Below are 12,559 nucleotides of genomic sequence, written 5' to 3'. Positions count from 1 at the left end.
GTTGAAAAGTCATCCCTGGAGAGTCTGACTTGTTTTGCGTTAGTTGTGGATTTATAATTCAGTCTTTCTTGGAAGACATGGTGGATACAGAGGAGCTTCTTGGTTTCATGCTTCGGACCATAATTTGCTTTTATTACATTTGTTGATGGAAAGGTTGAGTTTATAGGCCGTGCCTTCTGTTAGAGCCAATCCATCTGAGGCAAAGGGAAGGAGAGAAGAAAACACATCAGATGTACTTAGATAAAAATTGTTAAATATTTACACTTGTTTGTCACACATCAACTTTTTCTTTTTGTAAATAACTTCCTCAATTGTACTCCATAATGCAGGTCCCGTCCTCGGCAACGCTTCCCTCCTCAGATGTGTGCCACACAAGGTGGTGCGTACGTGCCCAGATTTGATTTCTCGGCTGTTTGCAGGAGGCCTACTCAGTTGCACAGCAGTTCAGCCTGATCCCGCCTGTGTGCGAGCAAGCAGAGTACAACCTATTCCATCGAGACAAAGTCGAGTTGCAGCTGCCTGAACTTTACCACAAAATCGGTGAGGTCACACTTGCCTGACTGCCATGTTGAAAGAAAAATAGAAACGATATCAGGGAAAGAAGCACACTGAAAATGTAAACTTGATGAAGGGATTCTTTTGTATTCATGGCACTGATTTAAATCTTTATTGTACCTTTTGAACCGAGTCTTGCCTGGGTAATGAGAAAAGGGTTGTTTACTTCCTGGTGCAGGCATCGGGGCCATCACGTGGTCCCCACTAGCCTGTGGGTTATTGACAGGGAAATATGATCATCGCATACCGGAAGACTCCCGGGCTTCTCTCAAGGTGCGTCCGAGGACAACCTTTGGTTTTTATTTAGCTTTGCCCAAAACCTTAAGAGAGCAATCATCTTTGGAACCCCATGAATATATCCATTCCACCCAAAAGCACAAATGAATGATAAAGAGGGCTTTGTATTCCTGCTCTTTCTTGCTCAGAGTAAGGTGGGGCAAATGCCCCTGGCATGAAAGGTGGGACGAGCTGTCACCCTTCTATATATATATATATATATATATCCTCCTCTTTCATTTCATTGAATGTACAGTGCTAACAACCATCAATCAGAGGGACTTTTGCTGCAGACATTCAGGAACATGTGATCAGGACCAATGAGGTCATGCAGGGTGGTTGGGGGGGGGGGGTGTTCTGGAGGGAACAGAGAGTATCTTTCACCTACTTTTCCCAAAAGGGGAATCCTTATTAAATATTAATCCATTGTATTAATAATATTTATTTGAGAAATATCTCAATTTATTTCACACAGGAGCAAATACACAACATTATTGCCAACGGCGTGATTTTAGTCTCCCCCGCCTTGCCCTCCTTCCCCCATCTCGCATGCTTCCACACCTCCACCTTCCCACCTTGCCTTTTACAGCTATCTTCTCCTAACATCCTGCATCTTTTTTCCTTGTCCATCCCTCTTCCATTATTTTTCTGCAATATTTTCTCCCCAATTTATTCCCTTCACACACCTTGCGCATATAGTGTGGAAGGTCGGGTCATATTTGAATTGAGATATAGACCACCGTTTTTATTCCCATAGAGTATAGGACTTTTCTCCTTGTATTAAGGACATGTGGATAGGGACAGTCGTCCTGTTTTTTGCCTGCCACTGCAAGACGGTTTTTAACCTTCAGTACTCTTGATTAGCAACGAGAAAGGAGGCACACAATTGGACTGCACTACTCAATGTCCACGGCACCAATAGGGTCAGGATCGGCTCCACTGATTGGATCGCGATGCTGTCACGAGGTGTGAGGCAGCCCATGATCGGTAAGGAGGGATGTCGTGGATCTCTTCAGGGGTGCAAGAGGTACATGAGGTGGCGTGCTCTCTCGCTGCTGAGTCTGAGAAGCACAGAATGAGACAGTCTGAAGGAGAGATGCTCTCCTGTCGTATGCGTGGCTGGCAAAACTCAAGGCATAACCTGCTGTTCGCTCGCTGTTGCTACTTTGGAGACGTAGCAGTTTCATGCCTGCCTAATCATTTTCTATCTCGCCCGGTTTTAGTGTACATGGTCCCTTCGGGGGTTTGAGTTTCACTGTCTGTAAAGTGTAGCTATTTATCACCCCATGAAGTGAAAAGCTGTTCATTTGTCTAAGTACTGTTCAGCAGTATTTTGAGAAAATATTACTGCTTTTTAGGTCATCACATCACAACCAATCAAATCTGCCGCTTCCAGAACTCATACATGTCCTTGTTTCTCAGTTTCTCAAGACTGCATGGGTTAATGTGTCGCATGAACTCTCTAGAGTCTCGTTCATTGTGTCCGCAATTTTCGTTTGTGCTGTCTTGTGCTAAGTTTTTATTTTCCCCCTAAGTCCTGTGTGTATCTGCCTGCTATCCATCCTGCGAAAATGTTTCGGTGATTGGTAGTCCCTGGAGGTTAAATTGGTTTAATTGTATGGGAAGACACGCTTGTTACATCAAGCACCAACTCGACTTGCAGGTGTTCCATGTCAAAATCAGCCTCAGACGGCCATCTTCGAGGAGAATGACCTCAACATGTACGATTCCCACACAACATTGCTTGCGGTCTTGGGAGGGGGGGCATCTGTGACCACGATTCCCACACAACATTGCTTGCGGTCTTGGGTGGGGGTCATCTGTGACCCCTCCATAACTTACATGATATTCCTAAAAAGCATGCTTTCAGAGGTCCTTTTGTGCTGTGAGATTGATGTCCACATGTCTACACCTCCTCTTACTCAAATGAGCCTGAGCTTGAAAGGTCATTTTCTCTTTTTGACCACCGCTTGAAAGGTCATTTTCTATTTTTGACCACCTTGATTGCCTCATACTTTTCCTGAATGAACATGCGTATAGGAACCATCTTTAGAGGCCAGTTTTCCCCTCAGAGCAGGTGTTGGCCTTTTTTGGACACCATGGGCCCCTTTTTGAAGCAATGTTTTATGGCCGGATGCCCTTCCTGCCGCAAACCCTGTTACTCACCTCTTGCGACACACAGGGAATTACCAGTGAGCTGGTACTCAATTTGTCAACCTCAGAAGGATGACAGGCTGAGTCAACCCCCCTGGCGTTAATTCAGCGATCGACCAGGATTTGAACCCAGGATCTTAGGATCCCAAGCCGGCACCCTAACCGCTAAGCCAACACAAGGCTTGAATGAACATGCGTATGAGGCGTATAAAGTATTTTTTTATATGTTGCTTAAATCAGAGTTCAAGCCACAATCACTGGGATACCAGCCCAGAGTCCTCACAACAAAGCCACCACTTCACCTACTTAATGGTTCACACATATCATATTTTTAAAGAGAATCACTGTGGTAATGCAGAAAACTGTTAGCAACTGTTAGCAAAGTTTGAAATCACTACCATGATAAACCTTTATCTGAAGCATTGCTAGGAAATAGTGTGATTTCAAATTTGTCCCCTCTTACTTGTTCGTGTCAGTGCTTCCTCCCATATTGTGTCTCTCTTCCTTTTCTGGGTGTTTATTCCCTTCCTTTTTGTGCCCAATTGTTCCCCCACTACCCAACTGTCAGTTCATCCTTACTCTTCCATGAGCCTCGCTCTTGATGTGCATGGTTGTGATGAACTATCCAGTACAATTAAAAGTATTGTTGATCTGGTACAGCAAATAAGAGGCAATGGTTATCCCATGACTTACAAAAAGGATGGTGAAGGGAATTTGGGTTTTCGACATGAATATGTCATACATGTTCGTTTAAACTCTTCACTCGATGCAGGGATATCAGTGGCTGAAGGAAAAAGTGCTCAGTGAGGAGGGAAAGAGGCAGCAGGGACGTCTCAAGGAACTACAAAGCATCACTGAAAGGCTGGAGTGCACAATGTCACAGCTTGCCATTGGTTTGTTGTGTGTGTGTGTGTGTGTGTGTGTGTGTGTGTGTGTGTGTGTGTGTGTGTGTGTGTGTGCGCGCTTCCAAAGGCTCATCTAGGAATGAATATTCCATTGCATTATTCATAGTTTTGAGGTTAGTGCTGTTTGCAGCCGTTGTTACTCATTCGCTGGCACGAATAATGCCAATCACAGCAGACGTTAGCGAGCTAATACAACGCAGTAACTCGGAATTTGACACAGGTACCATCACTCCGTGAGATACCCTGGCATCTTAGGCTACACAAGTGTACATCTTAGCACCAACACATCTGAGCCGACCTGAGAAGTTAACCCTCGGGCATGATGTAAGTGACTCAACTTTTTACCATAGTGAAGCGATGTTCTCATTTTATGGATGTCATACAGAGCCATCATTACATTGTGTGACAATTACACGAAGTCAAAAGTCTCATCTGATGCTCAATGTCTGGTTCTATTAGCATGGTGCCTGCTCAATGTCTGGTTCTGTTAGCATGGTGCTTCACAATGTCTGGTTCTATTAGCATGGTGCTTCACAATGTCTGGTTCTATTAGCATGGTGCCTGCTCAATGTCTGGTTCTATTAACATGGTGCTTCACAATGTCTGGTTCTATTAGCATGGTGCCTTCACAATGAAGGTGTGAGTTCGGTGCTCCTGGGGGCCACCAAGGTGGAGCAACTCATCGAGAACCTCGGAGCTATACAGGTAGCGTATCAACCAAATATTATGGCCCTGATACGTATTGTTTTCATTCTGCTTGTTCAATTTGTAAATTTAAAGATGTAAATTTCAATTTCCCGTTCAATTCTCTCAACATTTTCCCCAATATATCGAAATGCACAATTATTTAAATTTCTTCCAGGAAGTTAACTTGAAAATTGTTGATTGACCTACACAGGTGCTTCCTAAGTTGACAGCTGCGCTGCTGGCGGAGATGGACAACATTCTTGGAAACAAGCCAGCCGGACGGAAGGAATGCCGTCCTTAGGAAAGTTTTTCTCGACTTTGTCTCCTGAAACATTGGCTCCACATCACCCTTTCTCTCAGGCTTGGGTACCCAAGTTGGCCAAATGTATTATGTTCAGCCAATGGGAAAGGCAAGGAAATTTAGCAATAGCTAAAAAAATGGCAGTGCACAAGAATGAACATCAAGTCAAGGTCAAGGGTGACCTACAGTGGTCCCGGAATATTTACAAATGAACATATTTTCCAGGAAAACTTACCATGGAGGTACCTTTTATCTGTAGTACTTTTTCTAGCTTGTGCAGTTCTTTCATTAAGACAAATACTCAATAAGATGATTTCAATAAGGCAAATGCCCAAAAAATGTATCAATAAGTAAGTCGGTCGGTGCAATGGGGATTTCAATTCTGATTTGCCTAAATATAACACCTCGGCTCAGCCAATCATAGTGTATCCCCACCGTACTGTGCATTTATTTATCTTTGTACTTCACACGGATATGTTTCATCTATATAGTGAAGTAGCCAGATTTGTCAGTCTGCCATGGCCTTTTCCATGCACGTGTTACGTTTAGCTCCCGGTTAGGCCTCTACGGACATGCACGTCATCCCGGCATCCAGCACTCAACCCGTCCCATTGCTTTGTTGATGGCAGTTGAACAACATAACCCATACATGTGACTCTACCTGATATCCATAGGAGACGGGCTGAATGCCAGACGGCAGCTCGCCTTCTGTATGACGGATTTAGTAAGACGGTGTTATGTCTGGGACATTATTACGGTGTTACGTCGAGCGTTAGGTTTGGCTCGGCCTTTACTGCAGTGACTAAAATTCAGCGGACATTCATGACTCAATAAGAATTCAGCGATGTATAATTTCAGAAACCACTTCTGATAACTGCTAGCAAGCCACAACCTATTAGTCTACGTTTCTTAATAATATCGTTTTCATAATATTGTTTTTTTGATGAATTAGTTTGCGTATTACTAAAATTAACACTGGGTTGTTGGCAATAAACCAAATGATTATGGAATACATTTTTTTTTGCAAATATTGACTGTCAATGAACTAAAATATCACATTGGTTGGGGACATGTATTGCAAAGCAATTCTCCCTCTTGGTATCTCTGGGTTTTATGGACTAAATCAATTTATCAACTTTCAAGCAAGCAACAACCTCAATAATCTTTCACGGTTTGCTTCCTATCTTGACGAACTTTTGAAAGACCCCTAAAAGGCACGGATGAGGGCCAATGCGGAGAAGCGTGGCATGCTTGGATTCAAGGTGAACAAATACATTGTGACGCGTCTTTGTTACACCTGTACTACAAATGGTAGAGGTACAAGCTCATCAAGGAGCCTTAGAGAATTACAAAAAATCTTTATAAATAATGCAGAACTTATGATATCAAGTTATTTTGTGGATACTTGTTAAAACAAGTGGTCTCCAGAAGAAAAGAAAATATTTCAATTCATTGAAATTCGTTTAAAAACCTTCAGATGTGAAAAAACTTAAAATGTGAAAACCCCGCTTTAGAACGTTGCAACAAACTGATTTGTCCACTGTGACAGAAACTTGCACAAATAAAATTTCTGAGGCTTCACTGGAGGCTCATGCATTTTTCCATTTCATGGTTCTTTCTGAGATGAAAGCCTCTCATCGGAGCTCTTGCGTCGAAGTAATTGCTGACGCGAATGATTTCTGGTCGATAAAGCCTCACTCAAACTCTCTATTTGTGAATGGTCAGAAGCTAAATGATGGCTGAATTTGTCTGCTAGCATCACTTGGGGTTACAATTGCGTGAGACCCATGAGAATGTGCTTCCAGCCCACGAGTCCTCGAAAAATGAAAAAAGTTCACCTGAGTCTCATGGGGTAAACCATGAGATTCGACGTGCGTGAAAGTCCATTGATCCAAACAAGGTTTATTGGGTATTTGAATCTTTGTATGGATAGTTCAGATCAATGCAGAGCATGACTAAGCTGTGCAAATCGCATTTTCTTTTTCTTTTTTTTGTTTCAAAAATTTCAGAGATTGTGAGAAATTTATAGTCTGGCGGAATGGTGCATAAAATCAACCGAATAGCGCTTTTTGTGTTAAATGCATATAACTTGGCATGTGATAGAGCAAAATCTGAGAATTAATTTTGGATCTGGGGCCACTTGAAAAAAATCCAAGATGGCCGCCATTTTCAAGATGGCCGCTACATAGTGAAAATGATAATTTTAACAGATATGAGTTGTTTTGTTGTCATTTTTATATTTCTGACTTGTGTCCACAATGTATGATGAATTACATAAACAAAACTAAAATACTGAGGTTTTAAAATTTATAATACCTGTTTAGCAGAAATTTGATGCCTTATTTGCATATTTTTGTTTGAATACCAGTATCTTTTTTCATACCTCACGGGTATTTGTCTATTATTAAACAAACACGTGGATATTCTGTTTGCAAATAATTTATAGTTATTATTCCTTTATCTCTTTACAGTACTCAAGTGTGTCTTCATGGTTACTACATGTTATTTAATAATTTTTGAAGTAGCTTATGAAGGACCTCCATAAGTCGAAGTGGAAAAGTCCAACTATTCCATGACACTCTTTCACAGTCAGCACCACACTTGTATAATGCAGTATGCAGTATACCGTAAATTACTTTTGACATATTTCCAGTGTCCTCTGCAGCCTCTGTCTGGAGTACACGAACATCTGATCAGCTGTCGATCGGACTTTTATGCCTCAGAAATACTTGTCCAGAGAGGTCCCCATGTTCTTGTTGGTGACCCTTTCAATCCCAAATCACTGGGACCTCGAGGTTTTAGAGTTGCTGTTATGTCCCCAAACGTATCCAGCCTGGTATGCCACTCTCTTTGTGTGTTGGATAAGAACTGCTGACATTGGAGGTAATGCCTCCATGGATCTGGCTTTCTTGGTGAACCGTTCTTCATGTGCCTTTTTGATGCAGGTACTTGCATGATCATACATGAGAACAACAAAGCGTTCAAACACATGGGATTTATCAGCCAAGACTTGTGCCTCCAGTTCCTCACGAAGTGCCACAAATGCTGTAGTGACTTTGTCATACATCTTCCATGTCTCCCTTGCACTATTCGTCCCTCTGCCAACAAAGAAAGATGTTTGGTCACATCTTATCAAGGCGTAGAATAATGGTCGTGCTTTGGATTTCTCAGGGTCGAAAGACGTTTCTATTTCATGCACAGCTATGTACCTGAAGTGCTTTCCCATGCTGAATGTTAGCCAAAACTCTGTTGTTGGAACATAGCTATGGCTAGGGCAACTATATCTGTGTCCACCATCCTCATCAAGATTCTAGTATGTCCTTCCCTGACGCAATCAGCGGCATGAATTACCAATGTATTATCTGCCTCTTCATGCGTGCATGGGGATAGGAGTCCAGATTACATTCACGTGTGGCTAGCTACTTAGTATGAAGTTCCCATAGCCATGTACAACTTCTTTATTCTTGCTCTCTATTGTGATGGACTGTTAGGCAAGGTACAGGAGCTGTTTGGTCTATTTATTGTCTGAAGAAAAAGCTACAATAATTATTCCTAGTTTCTCGGAAGCTTTGTTGTTGCCTCGACACAGCGCATGACACATTTGTTTAATTTACTCTTTGGTGCTGCTTTCAGGCTGTCTTTGATGTATTCATCCCACACAATATTTCTTCTGTTGACATTTTGCAACCTGGTTCCCAAAACATTCATGAACATGGTCTGGGCAGACTCACAAAATGTTTTGGCAACACCTGCTTTGAACATGTTTATGATCGCTGCACCGTCTGTAATTGTGGCCTCAACATCAGGTGAGTTTTTTGGCTTAGGACCCAGCTTTTCCAGACATGAAACCAAACTTTATTTGGCACCTGATCTAAGTGTCCCAAATTGTGAAAGTGCTGGTGCGTATGACTGATTCTTATGACAAAATAACTCATCGAGATCACACCCATGTACCTGGCAAGAGATACCTACAGATGAGAGAAGAGAGAACAATTCTTCCCTGGATTAATCAATCTGTTGCTTCTCCTTTTTTGCAACTCTCGGTGGAAGACAACTAATCAATGGAAACTTGTTTCTCTTTAAGGGGACAAAGAGTGTTTCGGTTCTCTTGACTATTCTGCTTTCCACAAAGTCATCAAACTGTTCTTACTCTTTCAATGTTTCTATGTTGCTGCCACCTCTTCATCTGCAATGTCTCTGGTAACAGGGACAATTATGTCCATGCTTTATTTCAAGAAAAGGTCTCCCATTCTATCTATCACAATAAAAAGTGATGTTATAATGTCGCTGAACGTACCATAAGCAGATTTGGTTTGTTCGTGAAGCTGGATACTCGAACTCCTGTTTCTAGTAAGTTGAATTCTACTTCTGTTGTAGCTGTGGTCCATACACTGTCTTCTATCGAGTCACTGATAGTCTTTCATACTGTAATCTCTATATGGAGTCCTCCAAACAACAACAACAACAACAATAGTAGGGTCAATATACGAAAAAAACTCACCTAACCCCACAAAAATTGATACAAACGGTTTTTCAATGGATTCTGGTACCATTGGGCATGCTAAATAACATACTGAAAATCTAGTAACATCTGACTTCCGGAAAGGGGTCATTTTCAAGATGGCGTCCAAGATGGCCGCCGGGAGCTTAAATGGCCATATCTCAATTACTAGTACCCGACTGCAAAGCCGCAATGAGCCGGCGAAGCCAAAGCCTCTTGCCACAATTTACCCATCACTATGGCATCAGTAGGTTAGGTAGTTGGTAGTAGGTAGGTGTAGTAGGTGTAGTAGGTACCATTTGCATTCTGGATGAGATTAAAATTGATAAAATTTACCTCTTGATTAATTCGGTGAATTCCATCTCAACTTCTGATATTTCCGGCCGTGAAAAACTATCCCCGACGGCCGCGAGATTTCTAAAATATAATTCTTCGTCAATTTTAGATTATTTGACGCCGTTTTCACCCTCCAAAACGCGTAATAAGCTTTAAAAAAATATTTTTCAAATGCTCGAATCTCATTGGTGATGTTTGGTGACGATTTTCGTTGAAGATAACGAGGTTGGTCTTAACGTATTTTAATTACAAATTAGAGGTGCATTAGATTGTGAATCAAAGAAAGACGGGTGAAACAAACTCCTATTGAACTTTTTCGCAATTGTTTTATGCAAACTTCCGCATCCGGTCGATGGCGGCCTCCATTGCGTGATTTGGTTTTAGAAATATTTTTTGAAATGCTCGAATCTCATTGGTTCCGGTGTTTGGTGACGCTTTTCGTTGAAGATAACCAGGCCCGTGCGGGCCGAGGTTGGTCTTAAAGTATTTTAATTATAAATTAGAGGTGCATAAGATTGTGAATCAAACAAAGACGGGTGAAAGAAACTCCTATTGAACGTTTTTCAATTTGTTATGCATACTTCCGCATCTGCAAGATGGCGGTCTCCATTGCGCTTCGGAATTCTCAAGCTAAGGGATACAGCATAATCTGGTTTTCGACATAAAACGTACGCGTTTATTGACAACACCGGCTGCGCCGGCTACTAGTACCCGACTGCAAAGCCGCAATGAGCCGGCGAAGCCAAAGCCTCTTGCCACTATTTTACCCATCACGATGGCATCAGTAGGTTAGGTAGTTGATAGTAGGTCGGTGTAGGTACCGTACCTGGTAAGACTTGGTAAAAGAGAAGAGCAGACAGTCCTCCCCAATACCTACATACAATAAATGTCACAAGAAGCTTAAGGAAGTAACGATACGATGTGCGAGCTTGGGGCCTATTTTAGGAAATTTTAACTGGGCTTAACATACGTTTTCACAGTATGTGTGTAGTCTTCCAACTTCAGTCTGTCAGGGCTGGTTCTCTCCGGGCACAGCGGCTTCCTCAACCAGAAGAAGTTATCTTGCAGTAAGATCAGTGCCGACAGATCAGACGATTGTGCCGTTTCAACGGCAATGTGTGACTGTCATTAATCAAACCGAGCTTTCTTTCTTCATGTAAACCGCTTGTACCGTATTTCTGGCCGTGAAAAACTATCCCCTACGGCCGCGAGATTTCTAAAAAATAATTCTTCGTCAATTTTAGAATATTTGACGCTGTTTTCACCCTCCGAAACGCGTAATAAGCTTTAAAAAAAATATTTTTCAAATGCTCGAATCTCATTGGTGATGTTTGGTGACGATTTTCGTTGAAGATAACGAGGTTGGTCTTAACGTATTTTAATTACAAATTAGAGGTGCATTAGATTGTGGATCAAAGAAAGACGGGTGAAACAAACTCCTATTGAACTTTTTCGCAATTGTTTCATGCAAACTTCCGCATCCGGTCGATGGCAGCCTCCATTGCGTGATTTGATTTTAGAAATACTTTTTCAAATGCTCGAATCTCATTGGTTCCGGTGTTTGGTGACGCTTTTCGTTGAAGATAACCAGGCCCGTGCGGGCTGAGGTTGGTCTTAAAGTATTTTAATTATAAATTAGAGGTGCATAAGATTGTGAATCAAACAAAGACGGGTGAAAGAAACTCCTATTGAACGTTTTTCAATTTGTTATGCATACTTCCGCATCCGCAAGATGGCGGCCTCCATTGCGCTTTGGAATTCTCAAGCCAAGGGATACAGCATAATCTGGTTTTCGACATAATACGTACGCGTTTATTGACAACACCGGCTTCGCCGGCTATAAAATTTACTTCTTGATTAATTCGGTGAATTCCGTCTCAACTTCTGATATTTCCGGCCGTGAAAATCTTTCCCCGACGGCCGCGAGATTTCTAAAAAATAATTCTTCGTCAATTTTAGAATATTTGACGCCGTTTTCACCCTCCAAAACGCGTAATAAGCTTTAAAAAAAATATTTTTCAAATGCTCGAATCTCATTGGTTCCGGTGTTTGGTGACGATTTTCGTTGAAGCTAACGAGGTTGGTCTTAACGTATTTTAATTACAAATTAGATGTGCATTAGATTGTATATCAAAGAAAGACGGGTGAAACAAACTCCTATTGAACTTTTTCGCAATTGTTTCATGCAAACATCCGCATCCGGTCGATGGCGGCCTCCATTGCATGATTTGGTTTTAGAAATACTTTTTCAAATGCTCGAATCTCATTGGTTCCGGTGTTTGGTGACGCTTTTCGTTGAAGATAACCAGGCCCGTGCGGGCCGAGGTTTGTCTTAAAGTATTTTAATTATAAATTAGAGGTGCATAAGATTGTGAATCAAACAAAGATGGGTGAAAGAAACTCCTATTGAACGTTTTTCAATTTGTTATGCATACCTCCGCATCCGCAAGATGACGGCCTCCATTGCGCTTCGGAATTCTCAAGCAAAGGGATACAGCATAATCTGGTTTTCGACATAATACGTACGCGTTTATTGACAACACCGGCTTCGCCACACTTCCCCGATCACAAAAATCTCGTGATCAAAAACGGATAGCTGCAGAAACTGAGGTAGAGAAAAGTCAAAGATTGGAAAAACAAAAATCTCGTAATCAAAAACGGATAGCTACAGAAACTGAGGTAGAGAAAAGTCAAAGATTAGAAGAACAAAAATCTTGTAATCAAAAACGGATAGCTGCAGAAACTGAGGTAGAGAAAAGTCAAAGATTAGAAGAACAAAAATCATGTAATCAAAAGCGGATAGCTGCAGAAACTGAGGAAGAGAAAAGTCGAAGATTGGAAGAA

General features: G+C 41.7%; 1 protein-coding gene across 1 annotated transcript in view; it reads left to right on the top strand.

The window, feature by feature from the left end:
• Positions 1-4,878, top strand: part of LOC144891625 (voltage-gated potassium channel subunit beta-2-like) — an 8,183-nt gene extending 3,305 nt beyond the window's left edge. The window contains exons 6-11 of the mRNA XM_078775270.1: positions 167-232; positions 420-540; positions 734-828; positions 3,758-3,878; positions 4,507-4,595; positions 4,789-4,878. Of these exons, the coding sequence (XP_078631396.1) occupies positions 167-232; positions 420-540; positions 734-828; positions 3,758-3,878; positions 4,507-4,595; positions 4,789-4,878 (582 nt within the window). The remainder of the gene's footprint in view (positions 1-166; positions 233-419; positions 541-733; positions 829-3,757; positions 3,879-4,506; positions 4,596-4,788) is intronic.
• The last annotated feature ends 7,681 nt before the right edge of the window (positions 4,879-12,559 follow it).

The sequence above is a fragment of the Myxine glutinosa genome, chromosome 4 (genome assembly GCF_964187855.1).
Source record: "Myxine glutinosa chromosome 4, kmMyxGlut1.1, whole genome shotgun sequence".
NCBI lineage: Eukaryota > Metazoa > Chordata > Myxini > Myxiniformes > Myxinidae > Myxine > Myxine glutinosa.
This window is presented reverse-complemented; position numbering and strand designations above follow the sequence as displayed.